This window comes from Pleurodeles waltl, chromosome 4_2 (assembly GCF_031143425.1).
Source record: "Pleurodeles waltl isolate 20211129_DDA chromosome 4_2, aPleWal1.hap1.20221129, whole genome shotgun sequence".
Classification (NCBI taxonomy): domain Eukaryota; kingdom Metazoa; phylum Chordata; class Amphibia; order Caudata; family Salamandridae; genus Pleurodeles; species Pleurodeles waltl.
Genome location: NC_090443.1, coordinates 491269131 through 491289401, shown reverse-complemented (window position 1 = coordinate 491289401; position 20271 = coordinate 491269131). Strand labels below are relative to the sequence as shown.

The 20271-nt window shown below is 46.3% G+C and overlaps 1 protein-coding gene across 3 annotated transcripts in view; it reads left to right on the top strand.

Moving 5' to 3' along the window:
* The window catches only part of ECSIT (ECSIT signaling integrator), an 89832-nt gene that overhangs the window by 18659 nt on the left and 50902 nt on the right, over window positions 1–20271 (top strand). For 2 of the 3 annotated variants that reach the window (XM_069231913.1, XM_069231914.1), the window contains 2 exons: window positions 3808–4231; window positions 8862–9085. In XM_069231913.1, the coding sequence (XP_069088014.1) occupies window positions 3808–4231; window positions 8862–9085 (648 nt within the window). The remainder of the gene's footprint in view (window positions 1–3807; window positions 4232–8861; window positions 9086–20271) is intronic. The other variant, XM_069231915.1, reaches the window with a different exon arrangement.

Genomic DNA, 20271 nt, shown 5'->3' with positions numbered 1-20271 from the left:
ACACTGCACCCGCAGCCCCCAGGACCTGAAGGATCCGACCTCCAGGTGGCCCTCTCCCTTGCCCAGGTGGTGGCTACCCCGAGGAGCCCCCCCCCTTGCCTGCCTGCATCGCTGAAGAGACCCCTTGGTCTCCCATTGCTTTCTAGTAAAAACCGGACGCTTGTTTGCACACTGCACCCGGCCGCCCCCGTGCCGCGGAGGTTGTACTTTCTGTGTGGACTTGTGTCCCCCCCCGGTGCCCCACAAACCCCCCCTGGTCTGCCCTCTGAAGACGCAGGTACTTACCTGCTGGCAGACTGGAACCCGGGCACCCCCTTCTCCATTGAAGCCTATACGTTTTGGGCACCACTTTGACCTCTACACCTGACCGGCCCTAGCTGTGTCTAGTTTTAAAATAGCTATATGTGATTTATGTGAAAAACTGTTTATGCTATTTTGCTAATTCAAAGTTCCTAAAGTACCTACCTGCAATACCTTTCATTTGAAGTATTACATGTAAATCTTGAACCTGTGGTTCTTAAAATAAACTAAGAAAATATATTTTTCTATACAAAAACCTATTGGCCTGGAATTGTCTTTGAGTGTGTGTTCCTCATTTATTGGCTGTGGGTGTACAACAAATGCTTAACACTACTCCTTTGATAAGCCTACTGCTCGACCACACTGCCACAAAATAGAGCATTAGAATTATCTCTTTTTGCCACTATCTTACCTCTAAGGGGAACCCTTGGACTCTGTGCATACTATTCCTTACTTTGAAATAGTGCATACAGAGCCAACTTCCTACAAGGGGTGTTCGCATAGCCCAGTGGTTCCCAAACTGCGCCGTGGCACCCCTGTGCGCCATCAGAACTAGCCAGGGGCGCCGTGCTCCAAGCACAGAGTTCAGGGAACCACTGGATCATAGCAAGTGTCTGAATGGGAAACATTTTCCACTGTCACTGGTCAAAATAAGCAACACTGACACTGTTCCCAAGATGCATGTAACAATACAAAATGTTCACCTCTTTTACATACTTAATCCATTCTTAGCAACTCAACCTTGTCTAAAAAAAAAAATGTATGGACACATACCCTACCAGTTGAGGGCCAATGCGAAATCTGACGGAATGCCACATTCAAGGACATTCTTTGAGAAACTTGAGAGCTATAAACTGCAAACCAGAGGGCCACTGTCAACCTTTCCATCTGTTGTGGTTTGTTTTCGCTTGTCATGTGGAACTCATTCTTGATTTTGTACTTTAAAAAGCAAATGAGAATGTATAAGGAAATGGACACTTCAGTCCTTCTATGAAAAAAAACAACAGGAAAACGGCATTGTTTTCCTGCGTCTTTTTTAATAGCATCTGGATGTGAAAAAGATGACTGACGAATCCCTTTTGGTTAATTTTTTTTTTAAATTTAGTGCAGACAATTAAACACACACAGCCACCTATTACCAGTGGCCGGTGAGTAAACGATTTGTACCAACTACCTAGCACCCCATTCCCTTACAGCCCCCCCACCCCCATTACATCTCTCCTTTAAAAGATTTAATATCAGGTATGCTGTGCATAGTTAGTGTCTTAAACTCCTCAATACGCTGACCCCATCTATCATGATCCCTAAGTGTTTCAGCTAGTCCCTTTGCTTAACTACTGCCAGGTTTGCTGTGACTAGTCAAAACACTTCTGTTACCCTTAATAGTGTAGTAGCATGGCAGCTTTCATACCGAACACAGGCCAACAATCCTGTTACTCTGGCAGCTGTGAGAGGCTGCAATGTCACTTCCTATGTGGAAACTCTGCCAGGGTTATCGTGTTGTCACTACTGCGCCACATTGGGCTACCGTGCATTTACTTGCACTAAACAGGAGGCTGTGATGCAGGATGGCTGGGGAGGCAAGCGTGGATTATGGCCGCTGCCACGAGAAAAGCCTGGGGTTGCTGACTACCAAGTTTGTCACCCTGTTGCAGGAAGCTAAGGACAGCGTGCTAGATGTTAAAGCGGTCATTTAGACTTACGTACACACTAGAGAGGCACTTTATACGTGCAGGGGTCTAAGAGCGCTGCCTTCCCCAATCATTTTTGTTTGCTGGTGGGTTGCAGTCCTAAGGAGCCAAACTTTTTTTTCACCTGTGGCACGGCTAGGAGAGGGTGGCAAAGTATGAGACCCCTGGAAATTGCGGGTTCTCATCTCAAGTCTTGCTTTTAGACCACAGTAATTGTACATGTCAGTCATTCGTGGATCCACCCTTTTGCTGTCTCTGCGAGGTGCTCTTATTTTCCAAGCTGCTTGGGGCAAAGACATATGTTCTTGTGGGGTGCCCACGGGAGCCAGGTTGACCAAAATATAGACAGTTCCATGGAGGCAAAATGCTGAGCTTGTCCCGCAGCATGCCCTTACTCAAATGTTGATGGAAAGGACCAGGAATTAAAGAAGTCACCAAAGCTCAAGAAAAATAAATAAGTAACTTATCTGTAAATTTTTTGTAGTGCCTACCAATCAAGCCGGAGGCATGAGGGCACAGACAGGAGGCAGGAAAAAAAGACAGGAGGCAAAGACAAACAGCCAGTAGGCGGGAACACACAGACAGGAGGCAAGAACACACACATGAAGCATGAGGACACAGACAAGATGCAAAAATACTCAGAGAGAAGGGATGGGGACACAGGAAGCAAGGGCATACAGACAATAGACAGGAACACACAGACTGTAGGCACGGACACACAGACAGGGGGCAAGAACAACATACAGCTTCACCCCCATTATTTTCAGAGAGAAAAATGGAAGTACTCCTGAGGCTGGACTTACCTCACCCACATGCCAAACATAAGTAACATAATGGGGAGCCGTGGTCAACGGCCCATAGGTCAAGGGAGCCGTAGGTCCAAAAAGTTTGGGAACCACTGGCATAGTCCAACCCTGAGGTGACCAAAGTGAGCACTATTGTTCTGCGAGTGAAAACTGGGCTGATCTTTTTTACGATTTTATTAGGGGCAAAGTAAGAAGCAGTGATAGCTTGAATCTGGGATTTGAAAGAGAGTTCTCTATCAAATTTGATCCCCAAATTCCTCACATAGTGGATGGGGTTCTCCTAAGTCCTTTGGCTATCATCAGTGTAACTCAGGTTATAGCATATTTCCGAAAATTATAATTTCAGACTTTTCTAAATTTAGTTTTAAACAATTGTGGTGCATCCATCTTGCCACTGCATCAAGGCAGCCCTGAAATCTTCCTACCACTGCAGCATCAGCATGATGGAATGAGAGCACCTGTCAAATGTCCTCAGCATATGATAGAATTTGAAGCCCGAGGGGAGGCCATATTTATAAAAGAGAATGAGACTTGCGGCGAACCCTGTGGGACACCATCTCTCAAACCTTTAAATATACATGTAAATGGAGGAAGATCTACTTCTTGGGACCTGTCAGATAAAAATGACTGCAACCATTGTCTGGCTGACTCATTTGTGCCTTTTTTTGTAGTGCTAGTCCCTATTACGTGCATAGTGGACAGAGTGCATGCCAGTTGTGGGCGTTAGTCCATTCATGTAAGGTACATGCAGTATTCTCAACAGCATGTTACATATATTTACAGTTACATAGAGTGTACTTTGTTTGGTTACCGTGGTTAATGGTGCATGCTGGACGTAATGAATTATAAAATTCTCTTTCTGTTTTAATTCTCAAAAAGTACGTTTGCAGTAGTATTCGGTACCCTCTGTGTAGAGCAGCTCTGTTGCATACAGTGCCCACAATGCAGCTCATGTGCACCTAGTTCATGCGGTGTGTTTGATTAACATATCTATGACCTCGGTTTTTCAGACCGTAGACCAGGAGGCTAAACGAAGCTTCCATTGCAGCACCTGCGTCTCCAGCTTTAAACCAATACCAACACCAGAGACGAAAAATAAGAAGGAGGATACTGGCAGCAGCTCCTTAATCACCTATGAAGATCTGTTTGAGAAAGCCAGTCACCTCTCGAGGAGCAAGGCCACCTTTGCCCAGGTAGTTGATGTTTTCTGCAAGAGGGACATCCGCCGACGAGGCCATGTGGAGTTCATCTATGCTGCCCTCAAGAAGATGCCTGAGTTTGGCGTTGAACGAGACATTGCAGTCTACAACAAACTGCTAGATGTGTTCCCTAAAGAGGTGTTTGTTGCCCAAAACTTCATCCAGAGGATGTTCAACCACTACCCGCGGCAGCAAGAATGTGCGATTGAAGTGCTGGAGCAGATGGAGTCTTATGGTAAGGGTAATAGCCTTGTATAGAGTTTTTTTAAATTTGAAGACGTAAATTATATTTCTCCACACCATCTGTATTCTACCTAATCTACACAGAACACATCTTCCAGTGGTTCTCGAACCTTGTATGCATCACTGACCAGTAGCCAGATACCTGTAATATTTGTCAGTTTCTGGATGGCAGATCTCAAGTGGAACATGAATCTGGTTGGGATGTTTGCACGATTGTCCCTATCTAATATTAGCAAATGGCTATTTTAGGGGACCTTTCCCTTCTCACAGTTTTCAGTAATGGCCTTAACTGGGCCTTCAAACACACAGTAAAAACTGTGCCTGCTTTAGCAGACTGTTTCTGTATATGTGCCTAGTAGGTTGAACCACAGTTCGGACAGGTTGTATTCTGTGACTAGAACAGGAAATCTCAAGGTTTGACACTGGAGAACAGTTAATATTACACTTGGAATCAAATGTTAATCGGGTTGAATGAGGAATCGGTGGGTGGAGGTGGACAGGTTTCCAGTAACTGGAGGTGCAAGTAAACTATCAGAAGGGAGATGGCAGAAGACCAATCAAGCAGAGTCTCGAAAGTGAATTAGTGACAAAGCTGGAGTGCTACTAGTAACTGAAAATGAGGTACAATTTGCAAGACACTTTGCCAGGCAGCAGAGTTTGAATAGTAGTTTAGGCGGGGAATAACGAACAGTTCACTAATCTACAGAGAAAGGACTGCATAGTGTAGTAATTCACAATTTAGTTCAGTAAATTTCAGCAGATTTGTTTTATTAATCACCTAATCCACCGCCTTAACTGAGCAGCTGCACAGCTCTAATTATAATCCATACATAGAACTCCTCACATACAGAATAAATCAGACAGTGTTAATCTCAGCAAGGTTCCAAACAATGTCAGGCTGGAAGATACCACACAGCGCTGTCAGAGGTCCACAATACCAAAAGAGCAAAGGGAGAGCTGCAGGGGCTGTAGGATATGAGGGTACGCTACCAGACAACCAAAGAATATCTACATATGTAGAGATGGATCTCAGGCTGGAGATTCTGAAACGTAGGTCCTGCTAGAAATAGGGATAAATAAATCGAGTGAAGAGTCTGAGCATTGAACATGAAGGAAGTGAAAGACACCATACTAGGCACAAGGGTGGTGCTGAAGGACATCTGGTTTAAGAACGTGTGCGGGTGTGGGTGTGAGGGTGCCATTACCAGGTGGCAAAGATGATGGTCGGGATACTGGGAACCAGAGGCAGAGATGCTGAATGGAGTGGCCCTAAGCGGTACACGTACGGGCCAGACATGGATCCTGTGAAAACGTTGTCACTGGTTGTAAGGAAATGCCTCCTTGGCATGGTTGCCCCCTGACTTTTTGCCTTTGCTGATGCTATGTTTACAATTGAAAGTGTGCTGAGGCCTGCTAACCAGGCCCCAGCACCAGTGTTCTTTCCCTAACCTGTACTTTTGTATTCACAATTGGCAGACCCTGGCATCCAGATAAGTCCCTTGTAACTGGTACTTCTAGTACCAAGGGCCCTGATGCCAAGGAAGGTCTCTAAGGGCTGCAGCATGTCTTATGCCACCCTGGAGACCTCTCACTCAGCACAGACACACTGCTTGCCAGCTTGTGTGTGCTAGTGAGAACAAAACGAGTAAGTCGACATGGCACTCCCCTCAGGGTGCCATGCCAGCCTCTCACTGCCTATGCAAGTATAGGTCAGTCACCCCTCTAGCAGGCCTTACAGCCCTAAGGCAGGGTGCACTATACCATAGGTGAGGGTACCAGTGCATGAGCATGGTACCCCTACAGTGTCTAAACAAAACCTTAGACATTGTAAGTGCAGGGTAGCCATAAGAGTATATGGTCTGGGAGTTTGTCAAACACGAACTCCACAGCACCATAATGGCTACACTGAAAACTGGGAAGTTTGGTATCAAACTTCTCAGCACAATAAATGCACACTGATGCCAGTGTACATTTTATTGCAAAATACACCCCAGAGGGCACCTTAGAGGTGCCCCCTGAGACTTAACCGACTGTCTGTGTAGGCTGACTAGTTCCAGCAGCCTGCCACACTAGAGACATGTTGCTGGCCCCATGGGGAGAGTGCCTTTGTCACTCTGAGGCCAGTAACAAAGCCTGCACTGGGTGGAGATGCTAACACCTCCCCAAGGCAGGAGCTGTAACACCTGGCGGTGAGCCTCAAAGGCTCACCCCTTTGTCACAGCCCAGCAGGGCACTCCAGCTTAGTGGAGTTGCCCGCCCCCTCCGGCCACGGCCCCCACTTTTGGCGGCAAGGCTGGAGGGAACAAAGAAAGCAACAAGGAGGAGTCACTGGCCAGTCAGGACAGCCCCTAAGGTGTCCTGAGCTGAGGTGACTCTAACTTTTAGAAATCCTCCATCTTGCAGATGGAGGATTCCCCCAATAGGGTTAGGATTGTGACCCCCTCCCCTTGGGAGGAGGCACAAAGAGGGTGTACCCACCCTCAGGGCTAGTAGCCATTGGCTACTAACCCCCCCAGACCTAAACACGCCCTTAAATTTAGTATTTAAGGGCTACCCTGAACCCTAGAAAATTAGATTCCTGCAACAACAAGAAGAAGGACTGCCTAGCTGAAAACCCCTGCAGAGGAAGACCAGAAGACAACAACTGCCTTGGCTCCAGAAACTCACCGGCCTGTCTCCTGCCTTCCAAAGAACTCTGCGCCAGCGACGCCTTCCAAAGGGACCAGCGACCTCTGCATCCTCTGAGGACTGCCCTGCTTCGACGACGACAAGAAACTCGCGAGGACAGCGGACCTGCTCCAAAAAGACTGCAACTTTATCCAAAGGAGCAGCTTTAAAGACCCCTGCAATCTCCCCGCAAGAGGCGTGAGACTTGCAACACTGCACCCGGCGACCCCGACTCGGCTGGTGGAGAACCAACACCTCAGGGAGGACCCCCGGACTACTCTACGACTGTGAGTACCAAAACCTGTCCCCCCTGAGCCCCCACAGCGCCGCCTGCAGAGGGAATCCCGAGGCTTCCCCTGACCGCGACTCTCTGAAACCTAAGTCCCGACGCCTGGAAAAGACCCTGCACCCGCAGCCCCCAGGACCTGAAGGACCGGACTTTCACTGCAGAAGTGACCCCCAGGAGTCCCTCTCCCTTGCCCAAGTGGAGGTTTCCCCGAGGAAGCCCCCCCTTGCCTGCCTGCAGCGCTGAAGAGATCCCTTGATCTCTCATTGACTTCCATTGCGAACCCGACGCTTGTTCTAACACTGCACCCGGCCGCCCCCGCGCTGCTGAGGGTGAAATTTCTGTGTGGGCTTGTGTCCCCCCCCGGTGCCCTACAAAACCCCCCTGGTCTGCCCTCCGAAGACGTGGGTACTTACCTGCTGGCAGACTGGAACCGGGGCACCCCCTTCTCTCCATTGAAGCCTATGCGTTTTGGGCACCACTTTGAACTCTGCACCTGACCGGCCCCGAGCTGCTGGTGTGGTAACTTTGGGGTTGCTCTGAACCCCCAACGGTGGGCTACCTTGGACCAAGAACTGAACCCTGTAAGTGTCTTACTTACCTGGTAAAACTAACAAAAACTTACCTCCCCCAGGAACTGTGAAAATTGCACTGTGTCCACTTTTGAAATAGCTATTTGTGAATAACTTGAAAAGTATACATGCAATTGAAATGATTCAAAGTTCCTAATGTACTTACCTGCAATACCTTTCAAACAAGATATTACATGTTAAATTTGAACCTGTGGTTCTTAAAATAAACTAAGAAAATATATTTTTCTATAACAAAACCTATTGGCTGGACTTGTCTCTGAGTGTGTGTACCTCATTTATTGTCTATGTGTATGTACAACAAATGCTTAACACTACTCCTTGGATAAGCCTACTGCTCGACCACACTACCACAAAACAGAGCATTAGTATTATCTCTTTTTACCACTATTTTACCTCTAAGGGGAACCCTTGGACTCTGTGCATGCTATTCCTTACTTTGAAATAGCACATACAGAGCCAACATCCTACACTGGTACTAAGATATACCTGACTGATGAGCCTTAAGTAGGGTGAGACTGGACCTAGGTTGCATGTTTTCACTTCATGAAGGACCTCACTTGGAAGTTTGGGCTGGATTGTTCCCATTGGAGCGTAGGGCCAAGACTGATTTGCATATAGCTAGCCCCAAACTGAGAGTGCATGGTGTGCAAAATAACAATGGATTGGGATGCGGCCTGAGTAACTGCTAGCGGCTGATATTAATTTAAGTATTCCATCCATCGCTTTTTTGTATACTTAAGATGGAGTTGATAGACAGGATACAGACATCAAACGAGAGGCAACTGCAAGGCTAGCTACAAGAAAAGGCCGTAGAGGTGAATCAGGTTTGGAATGAATGACAAGTCTAGGCATCAAGCTGAAGCTTTAGGACAGTCTAAGATTGAGGAATGCATTACCAAGGAGTAGAGTTGCATGTCAGGAGTGATTGAAAGGATTTCAGTGTGCAGAGACAGAACACCAGGGATAAGCTGGAAGTAATGGGTAAGGATGGCAGGCGGCATAATCATGCTTAAAGTAGGGCGCATAGCAAAGAGTAGCAATATTGGCTAAAATGAGTTGTTTTTTTCTGTTCACAGGAATCCTGCCAAACAAGGATACCAAGTTCTTGCTCCTGCAGATCTTTGGTGACCGGAGCCACCCCATCCGGAAGTACCAGAGGATCATGTACTGGTTTCCACGATTCAAGCATGTCAATCCCTACCCACTGCCAACCCACCTACCCCAGGACTCTCTCGATCTGGCCAGGCTGAGTCTGCAGAGGATCTCCGCTGACCCAGACGCGCGTAGTACAGTTTACCAGGTAACCATACTAGCTCCTGCTCACTAAGGTGGCGGAGGAATTATTATGAGGTTTAAGGCCTGGTAAGTTAGCTCAGTGGCTTGAACATTGGCTCCGGAAATCTATGTAAGCTATAGACAAAAGGACTGAATCTTGGTAATATAGCTCAGCTTGTTAATGATGCACACTTAAATGAGGACTCCTAATTGTCAGCTAGCTTAAGGAGATCTTCATGTCATTTACCGTTGGTCGACAACTAGACACATTTTCATCGCCGAGGGCATCTCTTTTCTTCCACTTGTCATTGATGGAACACAGCGACCTGGAGCACTATCTAATAGATTGTACTCTCAGCAGAAATCACCATTGTATTAATATTGCCTTTCCGTGCACCATACAGATACAATGCAGAGTACCACCCTTACTTAGAACAGTGCACAACACAGGACCTATCAGATACTTGCATTTCATACCGGGCAAAGCAATTACAAAAAACAACATACCCAGTTACTTGCACAGGACATATCACTTTTTACTAAACACGATAACCTCCCACCATATAAGGGACTCGGGCACCACACATCTTCCATCTTTTGAGGGCACAGTTTAAGTTCCATGTTACATAGGAACAGTACAAAACATGACACCATACACACCATAAATCACCTTCTTTCTATAAGAACCGCACACGTTCTTAGCAACATTCTAGTAGTCAATTTAATAGACATGGCATTTGACGGCAAGATGCTTGTTTGTGAGAAGGCCAAGAGTTCTCTGGGGCGATTTATGCAAATTAAACTCTCCTCGCTAGCGTTATCCTCTCCAGATTGCCAATTCCATCAGCAGTACCACAACCTTTGCAGTGTCAGACAGCGTTCCGTCTACTGACCTAGTCAACCCCTGTAACTCAGCACCACCATTACTTTTTTAGTCAGTTCAAGGGCAGATGACATCAGTTGCATTATTTATCCCGTTCTCCACTATATGTTGAAAAACACTTTATTGACTCTTTAGTAAAGACCCACAACACACCAATCTGTTTTTGTTTAGAAAAAAAACGTAGAAATTCACTGAAAAAAACAAAGGTTAAAATAATGTTATAGTTAGGGGAAGAAAACAAGTTACTTACCTGTAACTGTAGTTCTCCAGTATTGGAATCTTTCATAGATTCACATGCTTGAATCATTCCCCGTCGTCGAGACGGGAGTCCCGGTATAAATTTTCATAAGTAATGTTAAAACATATTGAAGAGAAAAAGGCCCTAGGCCTCTTCAATTTGATAGTCTATCAGAGTCATTTTGTGAAAAGGACCAAACTTGATCCTCCACCAATCAGACGACAGCACCCTTCAGAACCTCCTGAGAGAAGCTCTAGCACCTCAGATTTTCCACGCACAAGTGCGTATATTACAATGAGTATATGTACTACTAGAAAGAAAGAGGTGAAGAGAGCTTTTCCGGGGAGGTGGGTGGGTCGCATGTGAATCTATGAAAGATTCCAATACTGGAGAACTACAGTTACAGGTAAGTAACTTGTTTTCTTACTCCAGTATTGGAACTTTCATAGATTCACATGCTTGAATCAGAGTAGAGAGCAATAAGTATGCACATTGTAAAATGACAACCCCTTTTAACAAACAGGTTATCTTAGACCACAAAATCTTATCATCCTGTATAAAGTGACATATGTCTCTACATAAACATCTATATATAGATATACATATATACACATCTATCTATACACACGTATATATATACATAAATAACAGTATGTCATTATCTCTAATATAAATAGAGTATTCCTGTGAAGATACATGCTGAAATTTAAATAACAAACCAGTATGAAAATATAAAACAGTAATGTAAGCTGATCAATATCTGATAACCCGCTGACTATGGGATTATGATAGCGATCAATTATCTTTAGATACATTTCTTTTTTTTTTTTTTTTTTTTTTTTTTTGATGTGCATACGTTTTCTAGGATGGAGGGATGTAGGAGAAATGGCTCACCTTCACCTGAAGAGATTCCTGAGAACAGCTTGGCCCACTGCTACCTCTCCGTGCGAGAGGGACTCCAAGCAATAGTGCTTAGTAAAGGTATGACAGCTCTTCCATGTTGCTGCCCTACAAATGTCTTGTAGTGGCAGTCCGGCAAACAGTGCCGCTGACGATGAGACTTTTCTCGTCGAGTGAGCATGCACAGACGACTGCAAAGGTTTGCCCGCTGCCTAATGGCAGAAGCGAATAGCAGAGGCGATCCATCTTGAAATACTCTGCTTGGATAGCGGGTACCCCTTCCTAGGGGCACTGTACGCTACAAATAGCTGATTAGAACGTCGAAAAGCTTTTGTCCTGTCTAAATAAAATTGAACGCATCTTTTCACGTCTAGAGAGTGTAATGCTCTCTCCGCTGGAGTAGACGGATGAGGGAAAAAAGACTTGAAGACCAAAGGTTCGTTAATGTGAAAGTCTGACGGAACCTTTGGAATAAAATGCGGGTTAGTGCGCATTAGTAGTCTATCTTGTCTAAACTGTAGGAATGGCTCTTGAATGGAGAGCGCTTGGACCTCACTGACCCGCCTAGCTGATGTAAGGGCTATCAATAAGGCAACCTTCCACGATAAATGTTTGAGGGAAGCACGATGGATCGGTTCAAAAGGATGCTTCATCAGTTGTGCCAAAACAATGTTCAGGTTCCACGAAGGAGGTGGAGGTCTGAAAGGAGGGTAAACCCTGAACAGCCCCTTTAGAAATCTCTTAATCAGCAGAGAAGAGCGAAGGTGTGTCCTCTGAACGTCTGTATGCAGCCATGGCTGCTATATGAACTTTAATGGACGAGTGTGCTAGGCCAGATCGAGCTAACTCTAAGAGATACGGTAAAATCTCTTCTGGTAGTGAAAGAAAAGGGTCAATTTGACGTTGATGACACCAGGCACAGAATCCCCTCCATTTAAACTGATACGCCTTGTTAGTGCTATCCGCTCTGGCCTGTGACAAAATATCTCTGCAGTCCTGCGGGATATTTAAATGCGCAAATTCTCTGTGGTGAGGAGCTATGCCGCTAACCGCAGTGAGTGTGGATCGGGGTGTCGGACTTGGCCGTTGTTGATTGTTAGTAAATGAGGTAACGGCTCCAGCGGAATATGGGGTTTGACTGAAAGAATGAGGAGCTCCGTGAACCAATGTTGGCGCGGCCAATACGGGGCTATCAGTATGAGAGTGCACGGTTCCGTTTTCATCTTCGTGAGGACCCTTGGGATCAACGGAATGGGAGGAAAGGCGTAAGCAAAGATGTCTGACCAGACTATCGAAAACGCATTCCCCCAAGATCCCTTTTGGTGATGCCAACTTGCGAAGAACTGGCATTTGGCGTTCTCCTTCTTCGCAAACATATCCACTGTTGGTGTTCCCCACTGGGAAAAAATCTGGGTGAGTACCGTCTGGTCTAATTCCCACTCGTGGCATTCCGATTTCTGTCTGCTGAGTGCATCTGCTGCTTTGTTGTTTATTCCCGGCAAGTGCACCGCCGATAGTGTGACGCCTTGCTGCGAGGCCCAGTTCCAGATCGCTTGGGCTTCCCTGGAGCGGGTGAGAGATCTTGTACCTCCTTGTTTGTTGAGATAGTGCATCGTAGTGGTGTTGTCCGTTCTTATCACCACTCGCGATCCATGGATTCTTGGGAGAAACGCTTGTAGAGCAAGGTGCACTGCCCTGAGTTCTAGCCAATTGATATGTCTTGATGCCAGATGAGTTGACCATCTGCCACTGATTTTCAGGTCCTGTAACACTGCGCCCCAGCCCTCCAGTGAGGCATCTGTTGTTATGGTCCACGGGGCTGGCTGTTGAAGAAACGAGAGACCGATTGAGAGATGATGCTTTTGAGACCACCACTTGAGAGTTTTGATCATTGTCGGAGTAATTTGTATCTGGTCTTCGAAAGTTCCTGATACTTGAAGCCATTGACGGTTTAGCTGCTCCTGCAAGGGGTGCATCTTTAGCCGACACAGAGGGATCAGAGATATGCATGAAGACATCATGCCCAATAGTGATTTGAAGAGACGGACTGTAACCTTTCGTCTTCTTTGTATGACACTCCCTAGGGTTAGTAACCTTTGTTGTCTCTCTAACGTGGGACATGCGATGCCGGATTCCGTGTTCAGTTTTGCTCCCAGAAAAGTAATACTGCGGCCTGGTAGAGGGTTGGACTTCTCCCAGTTGATCGTGAATCCAAGATTGGTCAGCAAGGAAACTCACTTTCTTGTTGACTTGTGTGCTCCTGTGTAAGTCTTTGCCTTTATTAACCAGTCGTCTAAGTATGGAAAGACCTGGTGCTTTCTTCTCCTGAGAAAGGCTGCCACTGGTGCTAGGCATTTGGTAAATATTCTTGGGGCTGATTTGAGCCCGAAAGGAAGGACGCGATATTGATAATGGCTCCCGGCTACGGTAAATCTCAGATACTTTCTGTGGGTAGGGTGGATTGGTATGTGGAAGTATGCGTCCTTGAGGTCTAGCGATGACATAAAATCTCTCTGATTGAGACGCAGAAGGACGTCTTGCAGGCTGATCATTCGAAACGATTGCTTCTTTAGGTATACATTTAGTTGCCTTAAATCGAGGATCGGTCTCCAATCCTTCCACTTTTTTCGAATTATGAAGAACATGGAATAAAATCCTGTTCCTCTTTGATCCCGCGGCACCTTCTCTATAGCTTCCTTGAGAAGGAGCTTGTAGACCTCTTGTTTGAGTTGTTGAGGGTATCTTGAAGGAGTCCTGCGGGGAGGGTTGGGTGGAGGTTTCTGGACAAATTCTAAAGTATGGCCCCGTTCCACTAATTGTAGGACCCACTTGTCTGACGTAATGGTTTGCCATTGACTGAGAAATGAGGAAATTCTTCCGCCCAGGGTGACGGGAGGAAGACTGGGCGTAGCCGACGCCTCGAAGACATCAGGTTCTACGCGCTGCGTCCTTAGCAGGGCGGGTTGAGCGTCCACGGCCTGCCGGTCTATTATAGGCTGGTTGAGCCGGTTGTCTTTGGGAATAGTATGGCCGAAATTGTTGTGATGATGACGGGTAGGAAGAGTATCGCTTTTGCTGATACCCTCCTCTGTAAGAGGGCTAGCCGCGCCCCCTAGGGCGAAATGACGATTTCCGATATTGCAGGGTCCCTAGTGACCTTGCAGTGTCCGTGTCCGTTTTAATTGATTGTAGGGCTTCGTCCACATGTTTCCCAAATAACGCTTGGCCATCAAAGGGTAAGTCTAGGATCCTATTCTGACTTCTGGACGAAATGAGGTGGCTTTGAGCCAGCCCTGTCTTCTTAATACAGCAGCGCCTGCAAGCTGTCTGAAAGCAGTGGTCGCTATGTCCATTGCGCAGTCTATAAGCTCTGCAGACGCGCGTTGACCCTCTTGCACAGTCTTATTTGCCTCTGATTTTACGTCTTCCGGCAGTTGACTAATGAAAGGTGCAATATCTGCCCAAAGCTGTCTGTCGTATCTAGACAAAATAGCCAAGGAGTTGGCAGCTCCAAGCATTAAGCTGGCCATAGAAGAAAATCTCTTTTCTATGTTGTCTAGCCTTCTACCCTCCTTATCTGGGGGCGCAGAAATTGGAGCAGAAGGATTCTTTGATCTTCTTTGAGCCGCTTGAGCTACTACAGAATCTGGAGGAGGATGGCCTGTTAAGCATGTTGGGGCATCATCGGGAGCTTTGTATTTCTTATCCAGACGTGGTAAAACTGCTGTGACTGTTGCTGGATTAGTCATGACCTTAAGGCCTTCTTCCCACAAATAGTTCACCATCGGGATGGAACGCACAGACTTCTGGAAGGGCTCTTTAAAATCATAGAGGAAACAATCTGTTTGCTTCGTCGGTAGCGGTAATGCAAAGCGCTTGGCTGCCCTCTCTAAGAGATTGTGAAAACCTCCAATGTCTTCAGGGGGGGATTCCACCTTCGAATGAGATGGAGAAGGTGGAGCAGGAATAATATACTCGTCCCACTCTGAGTGAGCATCTATGAGCTCTCCTTCTTCTTGATCTCCATCAGAAATGTCAGTGTCCTGGGGAATTGTCATGTCTGGGCCATCTGTGAGATGCAAAGTCGTTGGTCTTTGATGTGGAGTAGAAGGACCAGAAATGGGCGATGGATGAGGCTGTTCTCCTTGTGGAGGAAACCTTCTGTTATAATCCACCAACATGGCTCTAAGGCCAGTAAGCAGGTCGGAAGGGATATACGTTCCCTGTTGATACTGCTGATGCTCCAAGGAAGCCTGGGGATCATAAGCTTCCTCATATTCTTCCTCTTCCTGATATTTTACATTCAATTCAGATGGGCTGTGGGCCGTACCAAAAGGTCCATCTTCGTCTGAATCATCATCTCCCTCCAAAAGATGTACTGGTACCAGGGAGGATACCTTACTAGGTGAAGTGTGGGTTGGAGTTAATGTATCTGTTGTTTTTTGACACCGTCGACGATCTCGTCGACGACGTGTAAACTGACTTTGTCGTAGACGGTGTCGTCGATGCTGGACGCACTGTTATTTTAATAGCCGCAAGCTTCGCCGACGAGTCTACCGTCGACGAAGTCCTCGTCGACGGTAAAGCTGATACCGACGTCAGCGCCGTCGACGATGACGAGGTGTAGACGGTCGTCGACGCTGAAGTCGTCGTTGTAGTTCTCGTCGACGGTGGTGTACTCATCGACGATGTCGCCGACGGAGCCGTGGACGACGGAACACCTAAAGTAGTTGGAGTCGTCGGCAATGCGCCCACCGACGGTGCCGTCGACGGGGAATCCGTCGACGAGGCCTTTTTTCCAGTCACGGAAGATGGCTTTTTGAAAGGCACAGATGGAGGAACAGATGAGGATTTCCTGTGCCTCTCAGAACTGGAAGAACGTTTTTTCCCCTCTTTACTTGAGAGTCTAGTTGGGGAAGAAGATGGGCTGCGACCCTTATAAGACCCTGAAGCAGTCTTTTTGAGGGCTTTCCTTGAGGTTTGTGAGGGAGATCTAGAGCGTGATCTTGCTCTTTTAGTTGATCTCTTGGATGTTGATGATTCCTCACTCTCAGAATCAGAAACTGGATCCTTCCTATGTTTCAGTTTCTGCAGCCATATTAGTAATCTGCCTTCTCTATCCTTTAAGGTTTTAGAAGAAAAAGTACGGCAGATCTTACAGTCTTTGGCTGAATGATCTGGATAAAGGCAGTAAATGCAGTCTTGATGAGGATCTTCAGAGTGAAGTCTTTTCTTCCCACAAGTCTTGCGGTCTCTAAAGAGACTTTTCTTTTCCCTGTCAGACATAGTTGAAAATAGCTGACAAAACAAAATTATTGAGTTTCTCTGAGAGAAAAAGAGCTGAATAAAGGTGTGAAAACAGAGCAGAGCTCTGAGGAGACTCCCTAGCACGACGTGCGGTAGAAAATCTGAGGTGCTAGAGCTTCTCTCAGGAGGTTCTGATTGGTGGAGGATCAAGTTTGGTCCTTTTCACAAAATGACTCTGATAGACTATCAAATTGAAGAGGCCTAGGGCCTTTTTCTCTTCAATATGTTTTAACATTACTTATGAAAATTTATACCGGGACTCCCGTCTCGACGACGGGGAATGATTCAAGCATGTGAATCTATGAAAGTTCCAATACTGGAGTAATATATGTTAGAGCCAGCATTGCACTCGCCTGTAGGGAGCAGCTACTTATATTGCTCCCTCCGGGTGGGAGCAATATTTTGCTCTGTTTTGGGAAACCGATCAAAAGTATTTTCCCAGGCGGTAGCATTTTCAAAGCTCCTGCCAGCAGGGAGCAGACTTTGTGTTTGCTTCCGCGTGGCAGGAGATTCAAGAAATGCTTCCCCCAAGCAGGTGCCCATGCCGGTGTGGGAAGGAAAACTGCTATGTTGAGGGTCTGGGCTCCCCAGTACATAGCTTGTGAGCTGGTCCTGGGGTTTGGGTTCTGCAACACCATCGATGACATTGGGAGGGGGGTTGCTGTCCTCCCTTTCACTTAGTTTAGTGGCCCCTGGGGATGAGGGTCCTCAGGGTCCTTAGAGGCATTGGGAGGGGGGCAGCATGTCCCCCTCCCTTTTTCACAAATTTCAGCCTTAGGAGAGGGCTCCCCAGGGCCTGCAGTGGCTTGAGGAGGGGGTGGCTTGGTGCGCAAAAAAACAATGGACTGGGATACAGCCCGAGGGATTGCCAGTGGCTGAGATTAATTGAAGCGTTTCATCCATCACTTTATTGTTTTTGCATTTTCAGGCTCGGGGAGGGGCGGCATCTCCCCTTTCCATGTATGTTAATTTTGGCCCTGGGGGTGGGCTCCCCAGGGCCTGTAAAGGCTGGGGAGCAGGGGAGGGTGGACGCACACACACCCCCATCCCATTGGAAACAAAGTGGGCCTAGATGCCATTTCTTTGTTCCCTGATCCCACAGGATTGTGCCAATAGTTGCCTTTTTTATTTTTTGATTCCGAGGGGGTCTCTCTGAGTCCTCTCCTTGGGGCTCAGGGTAACCCTGCCCTGCTTCCTTATATTACTTTTCTTACTTCAGGACATGGGAATAAGTCCCCCAGCTGTGTAAAAGCTGCCAGCAACAGTTTTCCGATGTTGCTGGCAGCCAATCAGAGTGCTTTCTCCCACAGGAGTCTGCTTCCCTCGGATGCTTCCTGGGTCAAACAGAACTCTATTTTTGAATGAGTTCTCCTGCAAGAGTCTCTCAAGCCTCTTGCAGATCCAACTTTCTAGATATACAACTATTTTTGCACCTTAATGTCTCAAAAGCTACTGAACAGATTTACACCAAATCACACAAAGTAGAATCTGCAAACCAAGACCTAGCTTCTTGCCAAATTTGGTGTAATTCCGTTAAGCAGTTTTTGTTGTAGCCATGCCTAAAGGAGTCTATGGATAATGGATGAGGATTTTGTGTTTTGGACCCAACCTTCCCCCCCCCACCCCCCCCCCCCCCGACCTTTCTTTTTTTTTTTTCTCTCAGCCCTGCTTGCATAAGTCCGCCATCTAGTGTTGGGCTCGGGGAGTTGCAAGTTGTTTTTCTTCTAAGAAGCTTTTTCGAGTCATGAGATTGAGTGACTCCTCCTCTCGATGACAGTGCGCATGGGCATTGAGTCCTTTGTTAGGTAGGTTTCTTTCCGCCACCGGGTTCGGACGTGTTCCCTCTCGCTCCAGCAGATCTCGGTTCGCTACTATCTGAACTTCTCTATCTTAACGAATCTTCACGAAATTGTTTAAAAAAAAAAAGTGTGCCTGAGAATCTTCTGCATGGGAAGTTTTGGAGTCCTCTGTCAAGCGGGGGTTTAGAAAAAGTGGGGGTCAAAAAAAGTGCATTTCCCATTTTAATTCCCATAGGGATTTTAGACACTACAGTCCGAACTGCTGGGCAGAATTACACCAAATTTGGTATAATGGTAGCTCTTCGACCAGACAGAGTGCTTTTTGGTATTTGGTGTAATTCTGTTCAGTAGTTTTTGAAATATTAGAAAACCTCCCACCATATAAGAAAACCAAATTTGTATCTCTGGTGGCATGAAGGCTTCGCAAATACTCCAGATCTCGTGCACAGATCTGATTAGCTGCCAACACTTCAGCCAGGATGTGTTGGCAGCCATTTTGAGACTCTGCTTCAGCCGAGTCTATTAAAAAAAAAAAAAATAGAGAAATGGGGCAGGGTACTGTTACCCTACCCCCTAGCCTTGGTGTAGGAGTCCTCAAGGGACACACCAAGGCTTAAAAATATATATATTTTAAAAATCATGTTGAAAATTGAGGCAAAAACGCAAATTTCGCTGTGATTTAAAAAAATAAATAAAAGCAAGCACGGTTTCCCGTGCTAGCTTTTAATATTGCCCCCAGGTGGGCCTGGTCCTGGGGGCATTGTGGAAAAAATAGGAGGGGGGTGGCATAGGTCCCACCCTCTGGGGGCTTATGAAAGCCCCAGGGACTGCCACCTCCTCGGGGCACTGCTTATGATGTACGCTGGTGGGCCCACCCAGCCCACATGCACCCCAGGACTGCCATCTCCCTGGGGCGAAAGTTACCTCCCCGGTACAATTCATACAAATTATGGCGGGCTGCCCCCCAACCCGAGGACCGCTACCTCCCCAGGGCTCCAATAAAATAATGAAAGGGGTCCGTCTGTTGACCCCCTGGCCCCTGGGGACCACCACCTGCCTGGGGCTAAATTTAAACGATGGGGGCCGTGAGGCTCCCCTCTTGGAGCCATAGATGGCCCTGGGGACTGCATACCCCCTCCCCCCCTTCCAGGCCCGACACCTGCTATTTCCAGAGGTGCCCACCCTCGGGAGGTAGCTGTTTGCTTTTGCTTTGTGGAAGCTGACTGGTCCCACCCTCGCCTTGCACTGCTAATTATCCCACATATCGCAACACTCATGACATCTTTGATAACATCATTGATACTATCAGTATAATATTGGCTGTAAACTTTATTTGAGGCAAAAACTGTGCATGGCGGGGCACGAGTTATTAGTTACCTTAGGTAATGAGTTATAGTTCTTTGAAATAACTCTTGAATATCTGTGGTTTTGTACATTTAAAATGTGAACCTAACTATAATGTCCCTGTAACTGTTGTTTTTTTTAAGTGAATTTCTGTGCTTTTGAAAAAATTCTATCACCTAACTATAATTAAAAAAAAAATATATATATATATATACATATATATATATATATTTTATTCACCAAGAATCAAAAATGGAATCAAAAAAGCTGCAGCAGAATGATGACCAACCGATAAGGATGATAATGTCATACAATAAGGAACACAATGATATCATAAAGATCTTGCAGAAACATTGGAACTTGATATATAATGACTCTGATATTGGACATGTAGTGGGACAAAGACCGAACATTACTTATAAAAGGGCATCCACCATCAAGGAACATTTGGTGAAAAGTCATTTTGTTGAACAGGCCCCACAGACATGGTTAAACAAGGATGTAACAGGGTTTTACAAATGTTTGAGGTGTAAAGCTTGTCAAATTGGGGAAAACAGAAAAACAGTTAAAGATACCATGGGTCAGACTTTTACGATTGATAAAAAGATAACTTGTGAAATGACCAATGTAGTATATGTACTGAAATGTGGATGTGGTTTAAAATATGTAGGGAGCACAACCTGTAAACAAAAGAAACGGATATTGGAACATATCAGGGCAGTGAATAATGGTGATTTAAG